The following is a 27162-nucleotide window of genomic DNA, read 5'->3' on the forward strand; positions in this document are numbered from 1 at the left end:
TCGCGTAGCCAGACCTTCAGGCTGAAAGTCTAGAGTTCATAGCAGCTTTCTTTGGCCAAGGCCCGCCCATAAGGCAGTTTTACCGACATGTCAAACAACCAATTACAGTTTGTTTCGTTCAGCGTCACGTTTCGGGGCGTGGAAATGTCCCCACAACAACAGACCGGCGTGCAACAAGTCTCCACTAAGTGCCTCAAACTAAACTCCTGGACATCTCTTAAAGAGTCTATGCCGTGAACCTTGCATACTTTTGAGAATCCTACGTTTAGCTGATCTTGATAAATGCTCATTGTCACTCATGTAAACACAACAGTTTTTCTTCCGCAATCACACGTCTGCGCTTTGTTTCCCGGCGGACCGAAAATAAACGCGACACCCGCGCCCCCCCCCGGAAATCCGATAAAATTCAACCAATCAGATGACGACTTCGACATTCCTGAAGTGTTTCCAGTTAGGTGTACCATATGCATCAGACGTTTAGCCAACGTTCCGTGGGCGTGACGTCTGAGGCTGAGACTAGGACTTATCTAACTCTGGGGGATACGGTAAAGAAGCTAAAGTCCCCAAAAGTCGGCGTGTTCCTTTAACTAAATATTGTCATATGAAAAACATTTACAAAATGAAAATTGTCCACCAGGTCTTATAAACAAAAAAAAATATTTATTCTCTGTTACACCAAAGTATGGGCAATAGTTGTGATGCACCACTAATACATTTGAGCATGACTTGATCAAATTACCAAAACTTTAGTTTCTTATGTCAAATTCAAGGCCTGCTTAACAATGCTTACAGTTGCCATAGAAACAAGCTAAGTCTTGTTTTTGTGCAGCATTAAAAGTGCTGTCTCTAATGTCTTATGTGCTAACTACAGAGCAGACCTGTCATCAGGATTCTGCTTCAGTTGTTTCTGCGCGTGCTTTGGCCCTTATGCTCGGCAGTCATTATCAAAACATCCAATAACACCTCGCCGCTGTGTGCAAAAGTGTGAAAGATGTCACGTAAAAGGTGTGCGCCCGTTCCACACAATTAATACTTTCTAAATAAGAGTCTTTACATAAGAGAAGAATAGAAGCAATGAAGCACAAGGGCGAATCCGTTCCTCGTGTGAAAGTGTTGGGTAATACATCAGGGATTATCAGTACAACACATCAAAAGGTCCCGTCGGTGACATCCTCCTACTGATCAGTGGTTTATAGATGATATCTGCACAGCCCATGAATGTTTGATGACTGCGGAGTTCTGAACAGTAAGCCTAACTTCCTGTATGCAAATGAGATAACATGTTACATCGCCAGTTAACCAGTGGTGATATCAGATGGTAATACCATTGGCTAGAAGAAATAAAATGAGACAATTATTGAGCTTTGAATGTATAGCGCAGATCATTTGAGAAATTGGATGGGAAATGTTTCTGACTTTTGATCGGAAATCTGATCAATTTGAATCATTACTGAGATCTTTTCTGAAACTTCTTGGATATGGATTATGATAATTGTCTTCTGTAGAGCTGAATCAACACTGAACTGATTTGAGAGGAATGACACTTATCTTCAGTAGAGAATTGAGTTCACTTCATAACTAAACAAACGTTGCAACATTCACACTGTTATTGAACTAAATTGAGCTGAATGATAACACATTTGTCTTTTAGGGCTGCTACAGACCAAATTGTATTTGCTTTATAATTAAATGCATTGCAACATTTATACTGTTATTTTCTTGTTTATTACTGTGAAGATGCATTGAAACGATCTGTATTGTATAGGGCTATGTAAATAAATGACTTGACTTTGTCAAGTTTTTTTTTCTTTATTTTAATCAAATCTTAATGTTCTATATTTTGTCTCATAACTGAGAATAACTAGGAAAAACAATTGAGATATAATTTTTTGGTAACACTTTACAATGTCTCATTTGTTAACATTAAATGTATTAACTAACATGAACTATATAACAATGAGCTATAAAAATGGATATTTTGAGAACTCTTCATAGATGTAGCAAATTAGCTTTAACTAAATATTAATAATCAATCATAACTTGTTATAATTGATTATGAATATTTGGATCAGTTAATATAATTAACTTAATGTAGTAACATTATTATTACAATCAATCCACCTGTTCATCCCATGAACACTCAGTCTTAATTGTTTATTAATTCTAAGAAATGTTCATTTCCGGGGAGGGAAATGTCTTTCTTACTGTACAGTACTACTAAGAGCCTGTAGTCAAAATCTAAATCATAAAATAAACCTTGTTGCAAGCAGAGAATCAGAACCAAATACGTATTGTGCACACGTTTTATTAACTAAATCACAAACATAACTAAACACACATACATACATACATACATGCATAGGTAAAAGGGTGAGTGACAGAATGAAACTGAAAGCAGGAAATGGAACTATGAAAAAGATCCATTTAACTATGAAAAGAAAAGCTTATCATTTTCAGAGCACCTCATTAAATGTATACTTGCATGGCCTTTGCAGTGAAACATTTCATGTTCCTGAAGAAGGATTCCATGAGTATCAATCGATTTCTTCTGCGTTGACTGAAGAAATGGCGATGAACTTGCGTGATTGTTTTGACTCTGTTCCCATGGCTGGAGTGCAGATTGTGGCCTGCCGGCCCTGGGCCGGAGAAGACACGCAGAGCAAACAGGAGAAGGGAGAAAGTCGGAAGAGTTGATGGTGGGAGTTGCGATGGACGACTTCTGCATTGAATGAAACTCCTGAGGTTGTCCTTGATTCTGATGTGTTTGAGAGAGTCCTCTCTCTCCTGAATGAGCACATGGCTGGTTGTGAGTCAAGGCCTGCTGTCCTGGTGCGGCCCCGCAGGACAGCAACCCGAACGTACAAGAGAAGGCCAAGAGAGGGAAGGGCTTGTGTAGAGACCATTTAAAGCCTGAGAAAGGTCCCACCTTTCAGGGTTGGCTCAACCAATAAGAAAGGGGGAATTTCCAAGCGGGAGATTTATGACTTTGTCTCAAGTGTGGTCAGACATAGGCCTGGCCGTTTGTGTCCATTCATACTCAGATAGATATAACAAACACACTACATTCTAAGAGAAGGTGATGTACACTAAAGTGTAAGTCATTAAATGAGGATTAATTAGACACGATACAGATGGGGTTACATTGACCATTGGTTGTATCATAAAATACATACTGTAGTATCAAAGACATAATGGTACACAAGAGAGTAAATCATTCACACAGTGTCCTGGGGTGCATGTTCATTTATAGATCAGTTCGTCCATAAATTGATGGAGGAAAGTCTCGTTTTAAGGGTTGTGGGTCTTTCCTATGGCCTCTTTTTTCACATGACCACATTTTTAACAGCAATAAAACCAACTTATCTGATCGTAGTCATGGTAACCAAGACCCTTCTTGCCCTTGTTGGGGGGATGGGACCATAGATCCCAGAGTGAGTTTTAAAGATTTTTTGTTAAATATAACAAATGATTGTGTCTGATTTGTCTCAGGCGTTACACAGAATATAGTTCTTCTGTGGCATCAGTGTGAACACCCCATTTTGAAACCTTTATTTTTTTAAGAGTCAAGTACTAAAAGAATGGTTAATGTAATGGTTAAGGAAGCAGAAGTTCCATCCAGTAAGCTCAGGAGTTTCCCTTCAAAATGAGTATATTCCCCTTTTCTCAGTATGTTCTCCCTCTACGGGGTATTTTCGCAGTGTCTCAAACCTGCTGTGTCATGTAATGAGACCTGTAGTTGGTTGTGCGTGAGGACCGAGGAAATTTAATTATGCTAATGTCTGTAGACTATTCTAGAATACACGCTAATGGAAACCCATTATGATTGTGAATGCAAGGCTGAGAGAAAACCATAATCACTGCAAGAAACAAACAGCTTACACTGACCACAAAGAATTGTGCATTGGTATGTCATTTCTCATTTATGAATATATCTCATAAAATTCCTTAAGGTTCCAAAGGTTTTTTTTACACTGATGCCACAGAAGAACCATTTTTGGTTCTCCATCATTTCACTGATCAGTTCTTAGAAGTGTGAAGGACATTTTGTGCAAATTATCCATGGATGTTCTTCATTGAACAATGCCAACAAATAACCTTTATTTTTAATTCATCACATGTTGGTAACATTTTACTTTAAAGATATATCATATTTGATACACGACTTTCTAAATTATTAACATGATCATGATGTCTGAAAAACCTTTTATACGCAATCTACTACATGCTTTCTGAGATTTGATTGACTTTTTAAGCAAGGCTTTTAGTAACTACAAATGTCCACCTTTAGGTCGTGGTACATGTGACAAGTTTTTGCTGTGAAATGTAAACATAAGAAGAACTTTTAAATTATTGGTAATATTTTAAGATAAACATTTACATAGTTTTATAGTTATAGTTTTAAGCAATTAAATATAATCTTACTAAGACATATTATTGGACATAAAACAATTTCTTGTGCTGCGTCACCACAGATTCACTGTACTGCTGACTCCAAGAAACACTGTCAGAGTATTTTAGCACAGTGCAAACATGCAAGAACTCTTAGCGTAATGCCATGAAAACCATTTGGTTCTGGTAATTTTTTGAATAACCCTAATTAGCAGCCATCTCTTTCTTTCTTGTAATTGTGCCTTATAGCATCATCAAAAGCATACTATCATTGTTCTCTTTTTGATGCTGACTGTGTGCCTGAAGCCATTTTTACCCCACTGAGTGGTAAGTGATATAATTAAAATGTGGCGTCTGCTCTAGGACAGACATTAGCATGACTCATAAAAGAGAGAGATTTCATGAGTAACAAAGAGACGCTAGATTTCATTGTTTTGAGTTACACAAATATGATGACAGCTATAGTTGCAGTTTAATTCCCTGATGAATGCCTGACTAATAAGCTTAAACTATACAATGCATTTTTTTTAGAGAGAGAGAGAGAGAGAGAGCGAGAGAGAGAGAGAGAGAGAGAGAGAGAGAGAGAGAGAGAGAGAGAGAGAGAGAGAGAGAGAGAGAGAGAGAGAGAGAGAGAGAGAGAGAGAGAGAGAGAGAGAGCTGTCGTATGGTTTGTAAATGCGGCATTCTGACAAAAACAGCACCCTTTCTTTCTTCATTTTGAAAGTGTGGTGCAACATCTACTGGCTGCAAAATGTATTGCCTTTGGTGAGGTTCGAGGCACAAAAAGCTCTCTGTGATTGGACAATACTATGGAAACTCATTTCTGCCACATAAGAAAAAAATCCTGCTTTGGGAAATTGACATAAGAAGTCATAATTATGACATGCTACGTCATATTCATGACATAAGTCGAAATTATAACATTAAAAAGTAAAATATGTGACCTAAAAAGTCATAATTGTGACATGTCAAAATTATGACATAAGTCAATTATGAGATGAAAAGTTTATATTAAAAAGACAATTATGTAATGTTTTGAAATAAGTTTTATTTTTTAAATTGACAGTCAAAATAATAACATTACAAATTCAAAATTATGACCTAAAAAGTCATAATTGTGACATAAAAGTTGAAATGATGATATACTAACTTAGTCATATAATCCAGATAAAAAGTTGAAATTAAAGTCATAATAATTACATTATTCTGAACTACAAAGTCATAATTGACTAAATTCGAAACTATGACATACTAGGTCATGTTTATGAGATGAAACGTTGAAACTATGACTTAAAAAGTTATAATTATGACCTAACAAGTCATAATTGTGACATAAAAAGTCAAAATTTATTAAGTTACAACAATGACATAAAAATTTAGAATCATGAGAAAGTTTAAATTATGACAATAAGTCATAATACCGGTAATTATGATTTACAAAAGCATGTTTTTTTTCCCCATATGTTGGCGGAAATGGGCCTTCATACTGTCGTGTGAACGCAGACAGAAATCATGCAATGTTTTGTTTTTAATATTTTGCATTTTAGTGGAAATAGTGATGGCAAAATGAGACCCCTTTTTCATCCAATAAACTTTATTGCATGCAGTTACACAGTCCAGATTTGCACTAGAATTTACGCACAACTTGAACAGAATTCCACACTTAAGTACGAAGTACACTTGATTGACGCAATGCACTTTTCACAACGCAGCTGCCACCGTCACAAGCGCATGGGAGAGGTTTAAATCAGTAAAGAACCTTGAGAGGAAAGATCTTTCCACAAACCACTCATGCATCTACATCGACAACAGTACTCAAGAGCAATACCTGAGGAGTAATACATATAATAATAAAATAAACCGCTGCGATAGAACGAGAGAACGTTAGCTTTTGTATTTAGCCTACTTTTTTAACATATATTTACAGCCACTCTATTATACTTATTCTGTACAATTTTTCAACTGACGTCAAAAAATACTATAATAATACATACACAGCCATAAATATAATCAGCAAAGTAAAACAATGGAGAAAAGAATCAATTAGCTTACGCATTGCAGTAACAGTACAACGTGCATGTCAACAGTCCAGAAACAGTCCAGGGTTAGGCACTTAAGACTGGAGAGAAAGTGTCGTTCCAGCCACGATTTGACATCTTTAATGATCGTAAAGGCAAACTAATGTATGTTGTTATACATGTAACTGCATCGTATCAAGTGACTGGATCCTCGGATAGCAAAAACAGCCTGAAATGCCACATGTACAGACTGTAGCAGTCAACCACGTCAACTAATGAACCAAAGTCACTATAAGGCTCTGTACGATTAAATGTTTATGGTACAAAATCTTCCAAAGCAGCAACCAGACAGTTCATTAAACAAAATGCACATTATTATTTCAGACAAGCTTAAAAATACAACCAATCTCTTCATTTTACGGACAAGAAATGCGGAGACATGCAAATATTTTGGGTGGTGACGGCCTGGAATATACTCTACGCAAATATGTGATCGCAAACACTTTTAGCTACAGCATGCAAACTCGAGTTCACAGTTTTGAAATGCGTCAATTCAGAATTCAACAAGAACGGGTTGCGTTGCCAACATTGCCATAACAGCTGTTTACTACTCCTGTTACTTCTTTTCGATAGTACTGTTGAACTACGGATGAACGGATGTTATTGCATGTCGTAGACAAAAAAATCTGTTGCCACTAAAAACTAATATTTGGGAGGGAAAGGACTAAATATTAATGGAAAACATAAAGATGAACGAGAAACAGCAAGTGCTCTGTGCCATTGTAGCTATTTGGAATGTACACAGAGACATATCATAAATTATAGGAATATAAAGTTGCTGACTTCTAAAATGTACTTTTCCATCTTTCCACCGACACTACATGAGGCAACATGATGTGGTGACGGATCACATGCACTAGGGCTGTGCGATTAATTATAATTCGATTAAAGTTTTGGCTTCCAACGTGTATGAAAACAAGATAATCAAGCTAAAACGCACCTTTAGAAAGAAAGCGCATGTGTAACAGTAAATTGGATCCGTGCAGCTCTTAAAGTCACAGGAGCCTAATAAATCTGCTGCAGTGATTAATGTTAATCTAACAAAAGACAAAGATAGAATCACTCACTGCTCTTGAATGAATTTTGTACTTTTAATAAGGATGAGTCTATATTTAATGTACATGGCAGTGTTATTTAGCATTTAATTACTTTATTCAGTTTCTGTTGTAGGCTATTACTTATTTGAATTCCACTGTTAGTACATCTTCCTAAAACACCTAAAGCAAAGTTTATTTAATTTGTATTTTTGTTCTGTTGAATTCATTTGTCAGTTTTTTGGGGGATCAGTTTCTTTGTTTTTATTGTGTTGCTGAATGTTTACTTGTCTTTAACTGTTAAAGGACCTTTTACTTAAATTATAGTTAACCTAGTATTAGTTTTTGCTGAAGTTTCGATAATTGTGAAATTTCACTGATATTTAAAACGACTGTAAGTCATGAAATAAGACTTATCATATCACCCACCAATAATCCTGATTTCAATATTGACCAAACTAATTGTGATTATGATTTTGAGCAGCCCTACTCCACTGACTTCACTCCTATTGGTTGTCGCTCTTGAAAGTCGCTCTTAATAAACCCTTCGCAGGGAGTTTGATTGACAGGTGATCTGACCAATCATACTTCGCCATCCGCCATTTTGTCCGACAAAGCAGTCAGACGAGTTAGTAGATTAACATGGTAGGATTTGAACTTGAAAAACAGAGTGTATTGACGCCTTTCCGCGGTTAAAACAACATTCCTTCATATGTTCATTCATGTTTATTTGATGTTATAAGTAAACTAGAAGGAAGAGATGATCGGTTCACGAGCAGCTTTAACTGATGCTCTACAGCGATCTATCAGACACATTAAAGAGCCACAAAATGGTATTTATTGTTTAAATTTCTTTAAAAAAATGACCAAATTTGAAAGGTGAGACTTTGTTTAATATGTTTAATATCAAAAGTAACCGAAAAGTAAACTGGTCTGTCCGGTCTGTCAGCGCGGTGTCAGTGTCCTCTCTGCTCCGCGATGTATTTTTCACTGCGTGAGAACATGGTGTAGCGTAGCTTGTCGGACATAGCAACAGTAACTAAGGGGGGGCGGGTCTTTGCGAACGGTCAATTGGCATAAAGTTAAACATATCTCAACTATGTCTTGTCGCTGGACACGCATACAATGAATGGGATCATGTTGCTTTATCGCTGTGAACCGGGCTTTTTTTCTTGGGTGGATACAGTCTTTTACAGGTTTGTTGCTGCCACGGTACGTAAGAACGCAAGTTACATTAACTGGCGCCTACATATCTGTGCAAAGTATGTTTCTGGCCTCTGGATGGATGATAATGAAATACAATTTCTATTCATAAAACTAAAACAAAACCCACACGATAAACATTCAAACAAATCAAGGAGAGTAAAGTCCTCGTTTAGCATAGTTTGAAGTTTAGGCCCTACTCCATAAGGACTTACATGCTGTTGGGGTTGTAGCAGAGCATGTTGAGCTGCAGGTTTTCGTCCCAGTGTCTGAGGATGATGAAGAGTTGATTGGCTGCGGCTTTGACCGATGCCAGGTCTCGGCCCTCTGGGATGATCTGTTCATTTAGCCACATGCTTGCTTTGGCCGCGATCAGCTCCCACTCGATGAAATAACTGGCTGAACTGTGTTCCAGCCAGGCCAGAGCTACCGCAGTGGCCCACACCATCCCCTCGGTGTCTTGCACACCCCTTCGTAGGCTCCCGGGCGAGCCAGGCAGGGGCGTCCCTGCAATTTCAGACTCAGACCCTCGCCCGCTGTCGCACAATGAGTTGATGGGCGACGGTGGGGCTTCGGTCGACATAGACGAAAAGCCGGCCAGCAGCGAGGGCTCGCCCTCCATCCTAGGGCTTCGGGCCTGGAAAGAGGACGAGGACGTGCGGGAGGCGAGCTCCTCACATTCAGAGTTTAAGTCCGAGTCTTTTGGAGGAGGCGAGGAGCCGCGGTGGACCTCCAGGCTCTCAGAGCGCCGGGACCCGGAGTAGGACACGTGGGTAAGGCTGATTCTGTGGCTGGTGAAGGGTGACGTCCACTTCAGCTTGTCTATGGGCACGTTGATGGTGTCACACAATGCACTGTCCAACATGAACGCCCCACAGGACAGCTGCAATGACACCTGCAACAGGAAGTAGAAATGCTTTGTCTATTTAATCAGTTTTAATCATATAAACAAGCTCAGAGACTGAACTTCAAGGAGCAGTTTAAGGTCTTTAAGCATTGTCAATTACGCTCTACTGATTTTGTTATGCCTCATCACCATTTACTTCGAGTAATTCCCATGACCCATATATGTTCAACTCAAATAGAACATCTCATTTAACCAGACTTAGCAATCATGAGATATTGATCGGTGTTTGTTAAATGTCAGCAGATCTATTACTCACTATACTTAAAGAATTTGCTCGTAAGGCAAGTATTGACCGGCTATTTATAGAGGCAAGTGGATGCAATGCACTCAATGACGTCAGGCATTTTTTAAAATAAGTTTATGCTGACCTTTCAACATAAATTGTTTGTTATTGTTGAATTGTTATTATAATACCATCCATTAAAAAGGTAAATGGGGGCAATTTCAATTTCATGTTGACTTGACTTAAGTTCTACCACAACCACAGCACATCCTAAAAGCAGAATATGGCGACAGAAACCAGAGGGATGTAGTCCTTGTTGTCATTTTCGCTCTCTCCCACGGAGTTGCTGAATTTGCTCTGTGACCGGCTCATGAAGCCCCTGGCCGCCTTCGTCAGCAGACGCGTCCTGCTCAGGCTCAGCTTGCTAGAGGCAAAAAAAACAACACCTTTTACTCCGGGGCCTCACTATCATCATTAAATGCACAGACACGTCTAAAGTGCTTTTTCTTGGTGAAATGTGCCCCTTCACATTCATTAATTTGCGAAGCATGTACACATGCCTGATAGCGCCGCTCCTCACGGTTTGGTCATTAGTTCGGCTGACATTTCAAGTGACAGCGAGAGGTAAAACTGTGATAGAGATTCCAGACACGAAAGGGAAGTGTCTTTTTTGGTGTCTGGAGTACCATCCCTCTTTTGTCTTAAATATTGGTTTTATTTGCTTAACACATGGTAATTTGAATTGGATTAAAGGGATAGTTCACTTTAAAAGGAAAATCTGTCATAATTTACTCACCCTCAAGTTGTTTCAAACCTGTATGAATTTCTTTCTTCTGCAGAACACAAAGATATTTTGAAGAATGTCGGTAAACAAACAGTTAACTGGTCCCATTGACTTCCATAGTATTTTCTTTTTCCTACTATGGAAGTCAAGGACCAGTTAACTGTTTTGTTACCGACATTCTTTCATAATAATTAATAATAATTAATAAAGGTTTGAAACAACTTGAGTTTGAGTATATGATGACAGAATTTTAATTTTAAAGTGAACTATCGCTTTAAGATACGATCCAGGACAGATTTGAACCAGTCAAAATCAAATTAAATTATCAAAGAATAATTAATGCATTACATAAACTATTTATTTATCAAAGATCAAGTAAATCCATTTCTTCCATATCCTAATTAATATTCATGAGCTAAGCCTACATCACACCAGAGCCCCACCCCCACATCTTTACCCTGCAGGTTACTCACCCTCTGTCTATGATGTCAACGTTTTAAACTTATTAAAACTAAAAATGAGTTTGCGTGACTAATATCCTCTAATTTTCACACTTCTTCGAGCTAGAGTATCCTTCACTTCATGCATTAACTTAAACTCAAGACCTTTTTTAAAAGGAAATTGCTAATAGCGAAACCTCTGACGTCAATAGAACAAACACTCGTTGCCTAAAGATAATTGTCATACTGACTCATTTAATCGTAAGAAAGCACTTCACATCAAACTGTAATGGTGAAATGATTTGTAAAAGAAGCTAAACAAATACCTGCACAGAACTTTGTTGTGTTGTCAGTCTACACATCTCCTGTCTTTAATTTTTTTAATGACTAATGAATGTCTGTCTTCGGTGAGAGTTGAACTCATTACATGCACCCAGCAGAATACCAAAAGCAATCAAAATGCAAATTCGACTCATGATTTAAAACAATGGTGCATGAGTGATGCAAACTGCTGAATTATTCATTTGTGTTCTGTGAATTACAGTGTTTATAATTATAAAACTTGATTTGTGGACGTGGTTTGCTCTTTTCCCCAATTCGTTCCCTCCATCGACACCCACCTGGCAGAGAAAAGGCTCTCGACTGATCTCTGCGAGTGGTCGGAGGTCACCGACGGACTCCTTTGAGAGGCTGAAAGAGAGAGCAGGTTGGTATTCTGATCATTGCTATTGCCCAACACACACACACACACACACACACACACACACACACACACACACACACACACACACACACACACACACACACACACACACACACACACACACACACACACACACACACACACACACACACACACACACACACACACACACACACACACACACACACACACACACACACACACACACACACACTTGTACATCTATCTTTATGAGGACATTCATTGACACAATGCAATCTCTAGCAGTTTACCCTAACCTTCCCCATCACAACTAAGTGCCTAACCCGAACCTGAACCCTTACCCTAAACCTACCCTTAACCTTTATCTCCTATAACCTTATCCCTTAAAAACCAAGTATTGACCCTCAAACAGGCCTTTAAAGGGGTCTCAGAAAGTGAGGACCGGCCAAAATGTCCTCACTTTAATCTCTGTGTCCTCACTCCAATGGTCTAAAACCCAAACTGGTCCTCACAAAGATAGTTGTACAAGTACACACACACACACACACACACACACACACACACACACACAGACACACACACAGACACACACACAGACACACACACACACAGCACTCCAATGCAAAGAGCACTCAAACTCACCCATGCTCCTCTAGGCCAAATCTAATTAGTGAATTCTCAGCTATAAGCTTGAGTGATTAATGCTGCTGTGTTTGTTTGGACACCTGCAAGTCTGTAATAACTGAAATAACCACATGAATACAGCCAGATAGAAGTAATAAGTACCTTCAGAAGAGCTACATCGTTCCCAACTGGAGGTGGAGGGAGTTTTGCAGGGGGATCGGGATCCATCGTCTACATCTGTAGGTCAAAGAAGAGTTTTATGAGTCCTTTTGGCGTCAGAGTTAAACTGAAAACTGCTTTCTGAATGTGACCCAAGGAATCTAAGTGCATTTGTAAATGGGTCTGAGCTGAAGATGATTCATGTGGACTTTTAGTACAGTTTACAGCTGCAGCAGTGCCGTGCATATCAATAACATGCACTTTGTAAGAACAACGCAGCAGGACACGAATATTTCATCACTGGACTGTAGTGCGACTTCCACGACACAATGCCTAATGATTTTGTCTCATTATAACAGCGGAAACAACTTAAAAGACTCCATCATTTATGGTCATACAGAGTAAGACATCATTTGAAACTGTAAAGGGTCTATTTTGATTTGTGTACACGTCACTCGCAATTGAAAACAAACAGGATGCCGCTTTCTGCAGTCTCGGTTTACTCTCCGTGAAGTTTTGTGGAGCACGTCACAAAAATTAATCGAAACTCAGCGTATAGCTACTACTTGTCACACAGTTCTTTCATTCGTTTTGTTAATCTGCATTCAAGTGAAATATATTTTGTGTATATTTATTCCTTGAACAAACTGAACAAAACAAATGTTGATATTTTTAATGGGTCACAGACACTTGTCCCTTCTAACTTCTAATTTAACATAATTTTGTCGGTTAACAGGTAATGATCAGTTATATAAAACAAAATTCTGGTTCAACTAAAATAATTAATAATAATTTAAAATAACTTTTCTATTTGAATATTCTTTCTTAAATGTAATTTATTCCTGTGATAAAAAAGTTGAATTTTAAGCATCATTACTCCAGTCTTCAGTGTCCTTCAGAAAAGAAATCATTCTAATGTGTTGAGTTGCTGCTCATGAAACATTGTGCCACGTAATATTTTTGTTCTTGATGAATAGAAAGTACAAAAGAACAACATTTATTTTAAAATAGAAATCTTGTGTAACATTTATAATGTCTTTACAGTCACCTTTGTGTCCTTGATCATTAAAAGTATTATTTTTTATTTTATACTTTTGACCTGTATAGTGTAAATTTTGACCAAACTTTATCAGAACCATGACACATACATACAAACATACATATGTCATTATGCATAAGTGTTGCCTACATACAACAACTTTGTGGGTGTTTTTGGTCAGTTTTATGAGGCTACTGGATCTTTGATGAAGATTGGACAGGGTCAGTGAGGGCTGTAAAAAAAAATCCCCAAAAGCATATGGTAGACATTCAAAATGTGACACATATATGACTTTAGGCCAAGTTATCCCAAAATATTTAATTCTGTAAAGTAAAAATCTGACCAGTAGCACTGTCAACCAACTGCTTGGGTACCTCAGCATGGTGGCAATGACAATTATTCAATCGACCAAAGTAATGGAAAACTACATTCTCAACATTAAATGTGTTAATACATTAAGCAGTTTGATATATCAAAAGTCTTTTCATCACAATGCCAACATATTTTCAAGATTATCTGACCTGAAGTCTAATGACTGCTCAAGTTATAAAACAAAATCTATGTGAACTTTGACCTGTTAGTTGCACTAGACTAGAGAGTTTAAAATAGAGTCCCTAAATTGGGTATGATATTGGATAATACAATAAGTGTGCCAAATTTCATAACCTTTTACCATCTTTTCCCAGAGTATAAAACCATGCAATATATACAGCAGATAATGTTCCCACAATTCCTCAATTGTAAATGAGCCCAACATTCAGTATTTTGCCTTCGGTCTTACTGTGTGATAGTGCTGCGTCATCTTGCCCATTCAAACCTCCTGACTGTGACCGACCCAGACCTACAGAGTAGCCACGGGTCTTCCTGCTGCCGGAACGAGAACTGCAGTGCGAACTTCGTTTATGATCCTCCCCTGGAGATGAACAGATATACAAAGAGTCATTACCATAATGTAATTGTGTGTTTAAGCCAGGAGCGACTGCTTCCTCTGTTTCCCTGCGCTCCCCTTTGTTTTCTTCTTCCAGAGAACAGTATCTTTGACATAACGATTGCAACTACCAGGCCTTGTAAGCTCAGATGAATTAGAAGAATGACTTACCAGGGTGGCTATACTCAACGCAGGTGGGTAAATATTCATTGCTGTCCAGATCAATAGGTACAAAAGCTGTGTATTTGCTCAAGATGTTGCAGGCTTTACTCGTGTGGATAGCGTAAAGCTGGTACCTTCTCCCAGAACCTACAAGAAACGGCACAGTTGAGGGATTTTGTCAGATATGCAAGTTTTGAACATTCACATCCCACAAATGATAAGAGTTTATCAGGTAAATAACTGGTAATTACGAGTCAAGTTCCTCACCATGCTCAATCTCACACTCTTTGTCCACCATATGTTCAAAGTCTTGAATAATGGACCGTCCCGCCAGGTGATGAAAGGTTTCGTTCCACAGGTCCTCGTGAACCTTTTCCTCCCGCTCTCGACCTTTTAGGTAGGGTTGAATGTCAAAGATCACCTCCCATTTCATGGGTTTCCCGCACAGCAGTCCTGACACGACCGCTTTGCAATCCCCCTTTCCATGACTGACCCTGAATTCTGGTGCGTGTGGATCTTGGGGCGTTTCGACTTCGCAAAGCTGATGCGTGTAGCCATCTGTTCGATATTAAACATAATATTCAGAGTATTGACAGATGCATAAACCAGTTGGTTGAGCTCATTAACATCATCAATGACTTAAATGTGCTATACGTTAAAACTGTAAAAATAAAGCATTGCTTGTTGTTCTTTACAGTGTTAGGTCTGGCTAGAGGATATTTTGGATGGATATTCTCAAAATCGACTAGTTGGTGGTTTGCCTAAATCCTTGCCCAATCCTTTTCCTGTAAATCTACTTGCAAAGTTCAGTCATTAGCTAGTTCAGTTGTGTTTGATCAGGGTTAGGCTACAGACTGTGCGGTTTTGGCAAAAAAAAACCAAACAGCACAACTGGTTTCAACAGTGAAAACTATGAGAAATGCTTCTTGAGCACAAAATCAGCATATTACAATTATTTCTGAAGGATCATGTGACAATTCAGCTTTGCCATCACAGGAATAAATTACATTTTATTTATAATAAATTACATAGACAACTCTAGCATAATATATCCCTGCAATATCACCATAGCCGAAGGAAGCTATTCTAAAGATATGCGTCAAATTATTTTTAACCCCAGGGTTTGCACACTTTTTGACCATTGCATTCCTATGACTTTTCCATGGTCTTTCCAGTCATAGTTTCTAAAAAATGATTTTTAGAAATTCCATGAATGTACCAGATTTGAATCCTTGAATCCTCAATCCTTGCACCGTATGACCTTCAATGGACAGACTGATATTATCACCACTGGCGAGTTTTTACTCTTCACAAAGACTCACAAGGAGTGATATCTAGCTGATGAACAATGTTAAAGCAGTACAAAATCGGAAAAATTCACTTTATAATTTTTCTTTTTACAACTACAACTACAATTATCTGATTCATGAGTGTTTTTTCAGTCGGCGCTCGCAGCATATGATAAGTGTCTCTACTGCTCTCTACGCCCCCACACTGTGCAGCTGATTATGAGTATTTAAATTACAGTTTTAAAAGTCAGCTTAACTCTGAGCCCAAGCAGCGCTAACATTAATATGCATCAGAAACTGACCTCTTTGTCCTTGCACTTAAGCGCTGTAGTGAAGGACTAACCTGCATCGCCGGTGCTGCCTAGAGAAGGGCTGTCCGTTGAAGACCTGGAGCCGTCTTCCACCACGGGACGCTGTGCAGAGGGGCCGGGGTGGGTCTGATCCCCCTGGAGACCCTCGTGTTGCTGCACTGGAGGTTTGTGAGCAGGGATGGGACGTCCTCTTGAGGATGTGGCACACAGACTGGCCAACTGTGGCTTTTGGAGAGATGAGCAACAGTTCATTAGTCCTTTTGTTCACTCCTCGTCATCTTGGCAAGGCCACTCTATTTGAATGGAACTAAAAAGTCCAAAACTATTACAAATGCTTATGAAGTACAAGACGGCCATCCACTGTTACCTACATTTTTCTGTATTTAAATGTTTTTTAATATTTAGATCATCTAGCAATAACTCCAAGTCACATTGTAAGATTATGGGAAATATTTAACATTTTAAGAGCACTCCGATTTCTCTTAAAGAGTGCTTTCCCTTTAAGAGCAGAGCTGTGTGCATTTATGCACAAATGTTCATTTGGTACGGTAACACTTTACTTAAAGCCTTTATGTATAATGCATTAAAAAGGTATTCATAATGTACATTATATCTTTTCATAATTGTAACTAAAGCTAAAACGCATTATAATATTAGCAGATTCCTTGTTGCATCTGAAATTAGTTTAGTTTGTCATGGATTTTAATGTATTATACTTTCTAAAGGTGTATTTGATAAATAGCATTATAATGTATTATAACTGTGGATACAATTATTCATGACATGAGTCATAAAATATATTATGAGGTGCATTACAAAGCATAATTAATGCTTTAAAAATACTTTTAGAATGCATTATATGTAAAGGCTTTAAGTAAAGTTTTACCGTAAATTTATTGAGAAAAGTACAACAATCTTTATTCATTTGACTTTACTTTCATTTACAGATTTACTTTGAAATCTGCAGACCACGCACACAAATATAATATACATTTATAATATCAAACATTTATCAGTCATAGCTTAATTATAAATATAGGTATATTAAATTATAATAAAAAAAATAGGCATATTAATAAAAAAAAATATATATATATATAAAAAAAATATATATATATATATATTAAAAAAAAAAATATATATATATATATATATATATATATACACACACACACACAATATTAAAATGTAAATACTATTATTTAAATTTGGTTATTACCTCAAATATTGAAATATTAAATAATAATATTTTGACTTGAATAACTGTTTAAAATGAAATATTTCATATTTAAATGATTAACAATAAATATATCAAAATTAAGATTTTTTTTTTACCTAGTTGGCATTAGGACAGCTTTAGGTCCAGTGGTCAATCAAAACTGCTGTATGTTTCTTGAGCTTATGAAAAATATCACAATGCCAAAGTAGTGGCGCTAATGTTGATGCTAATGCTGACAAGTCTGATTGTGTTTCTATGCTCACGTTGAGCATGCAGTTTCCCCCGGTAATTTCCAGCATGAAGGCAGCGCATAGCAAAAAAAAAATTGCATTTATTTCACCTTGTGTAGAGGGAGTTTATGAACACAATAATTCTTTGAGACGCCTTAACCATGTCAACTCCTATAGCCGTGGCTCTCTGTTTAACTGGGTCGAATGGCAGTTTGGATGATGAGAAATGTATGCCTGCTAAAGAGCTACAGTAATAAGGATCATTAAAGTCATTATTGCATCCATTGAGGGGAAATCAAGGACTCTTGTTATTGCCCATCTGTAATATTACTCACTCCCTTTTTGATAAAACTTCCATGGCCAATTGCTTGCAGTGCAAAGTGTCGCCTGGATTATTGATATCTACTCCCCATTCAGAGAGTGTGACATTGGAAATTTTATCATGGCCATCAAGGGTTTTGTCACAGTTGTCAGAACTAATTGTACCCCAGAAGATGAACATAAGTGGCTGGATGTTCGATATGTCTCTTGGCAGGGTGTGAGTATCACTGAACTCACTGAATACGAAACACAATGTCATGAAACAGAAGCAGTAAAATGTTGTCAGCAACACTCTCAGAAAAAAAGGTACAGAAGCTGCCACAGGGGTGGTATTTAATTAAACATTAAATAGTAATATTTATGACTTTAATAAACCCAGTTTAACTTTAATTAAATGTTGAGGACTGCAATTACTAACATTGAAACATAATGCTTATCAAATAATATTTCAATATTTTATTGTTTATATTTTTCAAATATGTTCAAGGAACACTCCACTTTTTTTGGAAATAGGCTCATTTTCCAACTCCTCTAGAGTTAAACAGTTGAGTTTTACCGTTTTCGAATCCATTCAGCCGATCTCCGGGTCTGGCGGTAGCACTTTTAGCGTAGCTTAGCATAGATCATTGAATCTGATTAGACTGTTAGCATCTCTCTCAAAAAAATGACCAAAGAGTTTTTATATTTTCCTATTTAAACCTTGACTCTTCTGTAGTTACATCGTGTACTAAGACTGACAGAAAATTAAAAGTTGCGATTGTCTAGGCCAATATGACTAGAACTATACTCTCAGTCCTGCGTAATAATCAAGGGACTGTGCATCATTGCGCCTGCTGGTATGGCAGCACAGTTCCTTGATTATTACACAACTTTTCATTTTCTGTCGGTCTTAGTACACGATGTAACTACAGAAGAGTCAAGGTTTAAATAGGAAAAATATTGAAACTCTTTGGTCACTTTTTTGAGAGAGATGCTAACGGTCTAATCAGATTCAATGATCTATGCTAAGCTATTCTAAAAGTGCTACCGCCAGACCCGGAGATCGGCTGAATGGATTCGAAAACGGTAAAACTGTTTAACTCTAGAGGAGTTGGAAAATGAGCCTATTTCCAAAAAAAGTGGAGTATTCCTTTAAATAATAAATACTATTATTACTGGCTGGAGGTATATGATTACCTAAATGAAAAAGTTTTGCTTATCAAATTGCATTTGAAAATATTTAATTATTTATATTATTTAAATGTCAATAATACTAAATAAATAATACTATTTAAATAATACATTTTATTTTTTACTTAAAAAAAGCAAAAAATGTAGGCAACCTGACAAAAATGATGTTACAGGTTATCCAAAATGTTGAGCAATGCTTAAATTAATAAACAAAGAGCAATAAAAGTACTGTAGTCTATTAGGAAAGCCGACATACCAGAAGCATGCAAGCATCTTTAAGTCTCATCAGAAGGCCTGCTGTGAATCGAAAGGGTTTTCCTTGGCCATTCAGCTCAATTGTCATGCATGAAATGAGTGCGGCCATCATTATGAGACACAAAGGATGCACACTTCTCCGTTGTGGTGTTGATTACATACTTTGTCTCTAGGTCAGGGATATTTTTGGCCTCATTATTTCAGCCCTGTTCAAACACTGGCACGTCTTTTGAGATGGGCAACAACCTTTATTTCTCCCACTGCACTTCAAAGGTGCATTTCTATTTCAGTGTGTGGGTGCACATTTAAAAAAAAAAGAGTCCACCTCATTTCTTAGAAAGCATTATTACTTTTTGCACATTCTTTCATTGCTTAAATGTCCAAGAAACTGTAATTCATCTTCCACTGGCTGTTCCATCTAAATTCTATTTGTGTGGATGTGGCGGTAAGAACATTGAATTATGAATTACATTCTCATCTGCAAGCTCAGAAATGAGTTCAAATAACCCTTCAGAACGAACGAATGAATCCATGGGGCTCTTTTTATATCAGAGCAGATGCTTCAGCTATAGCAGATGGCATGCCTACAGACATTTCTTCTAAAGGAAACAATAAACCGTCTGCTTTGTGTCAAAACACACGCAGGAGATTACAGATACAGATGTTTTCTGATCATTTCCAAGAATAATGTTTATTGGATACTAAGGATGTGTATTATAAGCAGTGTTGGGGGTACGGTTAACGGGAGTTACAATATGTAATCAGATTACTTTTTTCAAGTAACTAGTAAAGTAACAAATTGCTTTTGAATTTACAAGTTACTTTTTCAAATAAGTAACACAAGTTACTTTGTTTGCCCGTTTATTGAATGCACCTCACCTGTCCCCATATTGAGAGAAAATCGTGAGAAAGGTGCAAATACTTTATGTATTTAATCTCACTTTATTAACCAATGTCTTTGCAGCTGACCTTCGAGGATCCAATTCAGCCATTTTAATAAACAAAAATGACTTTACATTTGTTTTTATTTATAGTTTATTTTCCTGCATCCTATTCTTCTGCGTTCCAGAATGGCAGCACAGCTGAAAGTTTAGTTTGAGTGTCGCCCTCTACTGTACAGGTGTAAATTTGCATTTCCTTCAGCCTATGGCTTATTCATTTCACATTTGGCGTGAAAGGGCCTTTACATTTATCACTGTGTACTTGTCTTCACTAATGTTTGAATTTTATATTAGTTAGTCCAGTTGTTTTTGCTGTGGTATTTTTGTTAAAACCATAGGAAAATGTTAGTGTCCTTTGCTGCCAAAAGACACAGAATAAACATGTTTGATATAAATGCTTCTACCTTACTGGAATCGAGACTGGCGATTGATAAGAATTGGAATCGATAAGCAAAATAGGAATCGCTAAAATGCAAACGATCATGTTTTGGTTGTACTTAAAAAATCAGCTCTGATTAAATTGGACTATATTTTTAAGTAACCTATGTTTAGCAACATTTTTAGCAAATACTTTGTACTTAGCAAATTGTTTGTAGTTTGTAGTGTACTGTAGTTCGACTACTTTAAATGTTAAAATTACTTTTCAAAAGTAGCTTCCCCAATTCTAATGCTATAGACACATTTTTCAATGCAATGGCCAGGGTTGCCAACTGTCCCGTATTAGCTGGGATGTCCCGTATATGGGGCCTAATTTATTTCTCCCTTGTCCCGTTTATTGACTGCTACGCTGATCTAACCACTGACAGATACAACAGCAACACGACACTTGAGAATGATCCAATCACAGCCCACACTCACCAGACCATACGAAATGAATAACAAACTCTAAATTGAGAATTAATTATTCTTTAGGGACATATCATTGTTTGATTTGCGAACAGAATCCTCTGCTGTCTGGTCGCTCCCGGTTCGATCCGGACTCGCGATAACGGCAAATCCCTTTCACTGTCTGGCCGGGTTTTGATTTTGGGAAATCAATTTTGGCGAATTCAACCAAAGTGATTATTGTTCATGAGTCCAACATCCATCCAGCCACGCAAGAAAACATGAAATCTACCAGAGGGAATAATAACCTGATGTGATGTGCTGCTCAAGAAACCTTTCTGATTATTGTTTTTTTTTTAAAGTCAGGATTCTTTGATGAATAGAACGTTCAAAAGGAGATTATTCTGAAATAAAAAAGCCTTTGTAACATTATAAATGCCTTCACTGTCACTTTTGATTAATTTAATGCGTCCTTGCTGAATAAAAGTAGGCTATTACTTTCTTTCATTTCTTTCAAATGTACCGTAGTGTATAATGTTACAAAAGCTTTCTATTTCAAATAAATGCTATTATTTTGAACTTTATGGTTTGTGTGTAATGTGACTTTTTTGTGCGACCTTAAAATTTGTTTTAGAATTAAGTTGTACATAAATAGGTTTGCAAAACAAATGTGTTTATGTCTGAGAACCTTTTAAATGCATATGAACCTGAAATTACATATACTGTATGATACATATTTTGAGTGTTCCTTATTTTCCTGTAAAGAACCACGATTGTCGGGTATTTTTCTTTTCTGAAGTTGGCAACCCTAGCAATAGCACACAAAATCAAACTTGCTGTCATGATTCTGCCATGTCCTTGTTTTTCCTGGTCTTGTGGCAGGATCATGGCAGACCCATGTTTTGTGTACAAGCGCATGGCCTGTTTGGGCCATGTGCTTGTGTTGTCTCGTTATGTAACCCCGCCCCCTTGTTATCCTCGTCTTGTCATTATTACCTAGTCAGTGTTACCTGTTACCTAGTCAGTGTCACCTGTTCCCCTCATTAGTTTCTCCCTTTTTAATCCCCACGTGTTTGCTGTCCTGTGCCGGTTCATTGTCAATCATTGCGTGTTCATCTCTGTGATAGTCTTGTGAGTACTTTGTCTGTATCCTGTTTAATGAGAATTGTGAGTTTGTGTTGCTGTTTGTTAGTCTAGTTATCAGTCAAGTCTTAGTGTAGTTTGTCTTTGCTTTTGCCCTCCAGTCCTGTTTTGCCCCCTCGTGGGTTTTGTTTTCCCTGTTTTCTGTTATTATTAAACCTTGTGTGTTTGCATATTGTCTGCAATTGGGTTCATCCTTCCACACCGTGACAGAATGAACCGGCCAAAGAAGAACCCAGCAGACAGTATGTCCTCCCAGCGACAATCGGAGTTCCGCGAACAGTGCTGGTTGTTGGCTCCCACCGACAGTAAGAGGGTCAACCGTCCAGTCCCGCCCCAGGGTGAGTGGATCCTTAAGAATTATGCCCGCCTCTGGGATCATTTTTCTCTGGAGGATCCGCAGGCTTCTTCCTCGGGCTCTCCACCCTCTGCTTGTCTGCCGGTGATCCCGGAGGGTCGTTTGATAGGCGTCGCGACGTTTGGGAACCAGGTTGGCTCCTCCACGACTCCTGAGACTCCATCCACTTCCTCCGGTCTTCGTGGGAAACGAGGTAGACGGGCCTCGTGGGAGTCTCCTTCTGAGTCCTCAGCGACTGAGTCGACCCAGCCAGAGAAAGCCCCTTCTCCGCCCGTCACGGTTCCTGCTGTGCTTCCCCAACCAGTCACAAGTCCGGCTATGGCCTCTGCTTCCCGCCCTAGGAGAAAGAGGAGGAAGAAGGGGGCTTCCCGTTCCCCATCTCTTCCTTCCCCTGAGCCCGTGACGGCTTCTCAACCTTTCGCTACTGCTGAAAGAGCCGTTCCAGAGTCTGCCACGCAGAGGGAACGGTTCCTGGACCAGCTGCTGAGGGCGCTGCTTCTGCCGGCGCCGTTTCTGAGCCAGTTTCTGCCGGCGCTGTTCTCGAGCCAGTCTCTGTCGCCGCTGTTCCCGAGCCTGTTACAGACAACACTGTTCCAGGATCCGTTTCCGTCAACTTGGTTCCAGAATCAGCTGCGGACATCACCGGTTCAGAGTCAGATATGGGGAGCACCACTTCTGAATCCGTTGTGATGAGCACTGTCACTGGTTCAGCTACAGAGTACACGGACCCCTTTCCTGCTCCGCGGCCAGCCACAGTGTTGCCCATCTCCGCCCCACAGTCGCCTACGTTTCTCCCTGTCTTTTGTCCTGTACTGTCACCTACCCTGTCCCAGTCTGGTTTCCCCAGCCCATCTCCATGTGTCACCCCGTCTCAGTCTGGTTTCCCCAAGGCTTCGCCACGTGTCTCCCCATCCAAGTCTGCTCGGATCCCTCGCCCTCAGCCCGCTCCTCGTAAACCCAAGACTCCTACCCCACCTATCCACCCTGGATCACCCGCTATGAACTTTGTTGTCCCGCCTCCCCCCCCCTTCCTTGTTTATTATTTCTGATGTTTCACCCTGTCATTGTGTATTCTTGTATGCCCTTGTTGTTATTTGTCATGTTTTGTTGGTTCATGTCTATGTCTCAGTCGGTCTTGTCCCGTGTTTGATGTCTCCTTGTGGAGCGTCTGGTATCCGCTCCTTAAGGTGGGGGTTCTGTCATGATTCTGCCATGTCCTTTTTTTTCCTGGTCTTGTGGCAGGATCATGGCAGACCCATGTTTTGTGTACAAGCGCATGGCCTGTTTGGGCCATGTGCTTGTTGTCTCGTTATGTAACCCCGCCCCCTTGTTATCCTCGTCTTGTCATTATTACCTAGTCAGTGTTACCTAGTCAGTGTCACCTGTTCCCCTCATTAGTTTCTCCCTTTTTAATCCCCACGTGTTTGCTGTCCTGTGCCGGTTCATTGTCAATCATTGCGTGTTCATCTCTGTGATAGTCTTGTGAGTACTTTGTCTGTATCCTGTTTAATGAGAATTGTGAGTTTGTGTTGCTGTTTGTTAGTCTAGTTATCAGTCAAGTCTTAGTGTAGTTTGTCTTTGCTTTTGCCCTCCAGTCCTGTTTTGCCCCCTCGTGGGTTTTGTTTTCCCTGTTTTCTGTTATTATTAAACCTTGTGTGTTTGCATATTGTCTGCAATTGGGTTCATCCTTCCACCTCATGACACTTGCATAGCAAGAAGCATTTGCGTTCACATATTTGCATAGCACATGCTTCAGGACTTATGCTGTAGTGTTGACCTATACCTGGTAGTCCATTTTCCACTGAGCTCCGTAGTCAGGATGAGTCTGACCGAGGAGCTCCTGGACTTTTGCTCGTCTAAGAGGGTTTTTGCCAACCACGGAGCTGGGGTCGCTGGGGGTGCAGGCCTTCTTCATGGGGTTGTAATCTATGATCTGATTGGTGCTATAAGCACGTCTTCTAGGAGAGTTGCTCGTGTCAGTTCCTGTGCAAAAGAAGAAAAAAAAACACATTTTCTCTTTCATTTCCTCTCTTATATAGTAGTTTGCTGCCTTTATTCTCTTTCATCAGGAATAGTTTATCCAAAAATGAAAATTCTGTAACACTCAAGGCGTATGAAACCAGATGGAACAATTTTACTTCATATAGTGCTGTACTTTACCCATAACGTCTTGCTCCGTGGCAATAGGGCTGCTCTCAGACATGGTCTCCTGGCAACTGTCAAACAGCGAGCCGACTTGATTGTCCCTGTGTGGCCCCTGAGCGTCACAGTAAACCTTCCCAGCATCCTCCTCTTGAGAGTGATAGAACACAGAACTGGTGGACTCGTTGGAACGCATCATGCTGTATCGTCTCCGCTTGTCCTGTGACAACAGAGGAAAGATGTTTTAGAAAGTGGGAGCTTTTTATTTCGGCCTTAAATCTATATTTACATTAACAAACATTATATGCTAAAAACTATAATTATATATATATTTATTTATTTTTTAAATTTTTTTTGTTGTTTTGGTATATTTGATAGTATATAATATATCAAAATTTAATATCAATATCATCCATCTAAACATAATATTGAATGTACACAAAACGGATTATTACTATTATTTAAATAGACAATATTGTTATTAATATTAAAATATATAAAATTGTGATATTATAATATCAAAACTACAATTAAAACAGCAAACGGTTAATCGAATTAATAAATTAAATACTAAAAAATACTGTATTTTAATATAATATTGAATATAAACCAAACAAAATACAGTATATTTTAAATTAATAATATTATCTATCTAAATAATAATAATCTGTTTTGTGTATATTCAATATTATATCAAAATAGATTATATTTTAAAATAATATTATCAAAATAATAATGATTTGTATTAATGGTAGTATAAAAATTGTTTAATAATCAAAGATTGTATATTTCTTGCTATACTATATAGAAATTTAGTATATTTTAAAATAATAACAGTAATATAATTTTTTTTAAATAATTAAAGATTGTATATTTCTTGCTATACTATATAGACATTTTGTATATTTTAAAATAATAACAATATTATCTATCTAAATAATAATAATCTGTTTTGTGTATATTTGATATTATATAAAATATACAGTATATTTTATCATAATAACAATATTATCAAAATAATAATAATTATCATTAATAGTAATATAAAAATATAGTATAATTACAGTTTAACCGTTGCTGTGTTTTTTAGTGTATATTTGTTATTATAACATATCAAATAGAGTATATTTTACAATAATAACAATTATCTATCTAAATCATAATAATAATAATTAAAAAATATATTATTATTGTTTTAGATTTGTTTTATGGTTTGTGTGTGTAATAATCAAAATACAGTATTATGATCAAAATACAGTATATTTTTAAATAACAATATTATCTAAATAATAATATTAAAATATAATTGAATAATTATGGACGGACTACAGATGACCTACTGATTTGGGGTTGGAGTGATATCGGGAGGTATCACACACGACACTGTATCCAATCAGCCGGTCCCCGGGGAACAGACAGGTCGCTCCCACTGGAGAGAGCAGGATCTCTTTCGTCTCTGGATACAGCCACTCAATGGAGATGTCAGTCAGAACTGATGTCATGGACTTCTTCAGCGACTTAATCATCTGCCAATGACACAAATAACAGCCAGCTCAAACATCACCTTTATTTACAATACAGATTGTATCAAAGCAGCTTCACAGTGATAACATGAATAATACAACAAAGTTTGTTTCTAGAAGAAAGTGGTGTCATCGTCCACCTTAAAGGAACACACAGACTTTTTGCTACTTTAGCTTATTCACCGTATCCCCCAGAGTTAGATTAGTCCATACATACCCTTTTCATCTCCGTGCGTGCCGTAACTCTGTCTGACGCACACATAGCTAGCCTAGCTTAGCACAAAGACTAGAGGTAAATGGCTCCAGCTAGCATACTGCTCCCACCCAATTAGTGACAAAATAACGCCAACATTTTTCTATTTACATGTTGTGATTTGTATAGTCACAGCGTGTACAAATAACAAGGTCACATGAGACACAGCCATCTTCTAACCGTTACCGTATACATACAGGGAACTATATTCTCAGCTACTTCTGCGGAGTGATTTGCTCGCAGCACCTGAGAAGCCGCGTGGTGAGGAGACGAGAGTTCGCTCAGAGTGTTGCGATATTCACTCCGCCCAAGTAGCAGTGCTTCGCTTTCTGAGAATATAGTTCCCAGTATGTATATGGTTAGAAGATGGCTGTGTCTCATGTGACCTTGTTATTTGTACACGCTGTGACTATACAAATCACAACATGTAAATAGAAAAATGTTGGCGTTATTTTGTCACTAATTGGGAGCAGTATGCTAGCTGGAGCCGTTTACCTCCAGTCTTTGTGCTAAGCTAGGCTAGCGGTGGG

General features: G+C 38.1%; 1 protein-coding gene across 2 annotated transcripts in view; it reads right to left on the reverse strand.

Moving 5' to 3' along the window:
- Positions 1–6284: 6284 nt before the first annotated feature.
- The window catches only part of vwa5b1 (von Willebrand factor A domain containing 5B1), a 52369-nt gene continuing 31491 nt past the window's right edge, over positions 6285–27162 (reverse strand). For both annotated transcript variants that reach the window (XM_079588060.1, XM_079588059.1), the window contains 11 exons: positions 26197–26382; positions 24875–25076; positions 24498–24697; positions 16288–16480; positions 14923–15213; positions 14665–14802; positions 14347–14478; positions 12530–12604; positions 11679–11748; positions 10132–10258; positions 6285–9599 (listed from right to left, as the gene is read on the reverse strand). In XM_079588060.1, coding sequence (XP_079444186.1) covers positions 8916–9599; positions 10132–10258; positions 11679–11748; positions 12530–12604; positions 14347–14478; positions 14665–14802; positions 14923–15213; positions 16288–16480; positions 24498–24697; positions 24875–25076; positions 26197–26382 — 2298 coding nt within the window. In that variant the 3' untranslated portion in view covers positions 6285–8915. The remainder of the gene's footprint in view (positions 9600–10131; positions 10259–11678; positions 11749–12529; positions 12605–14346; positions 14479–14664; positions 14803–14922; positions 15214–16287; positions 16481–24497; positions 24698–24874; positions 25077–26196; positions 26383–27162) is intronic.

Source organism: Phoxinus phoxinus (genome assembly GCF_949152265.1).
Source record: "Phoxinus phoxinus genome assembly, chromosome: 18".
In the NCBI taxonomy this organism is placed as follows: domain Eukaryota; kingdom Metazoa; phylum Chordata; class Actinopteri; order Cypriniformes; family Leuciscidae; genus Phoxinus; species Phoxinus phoxinus.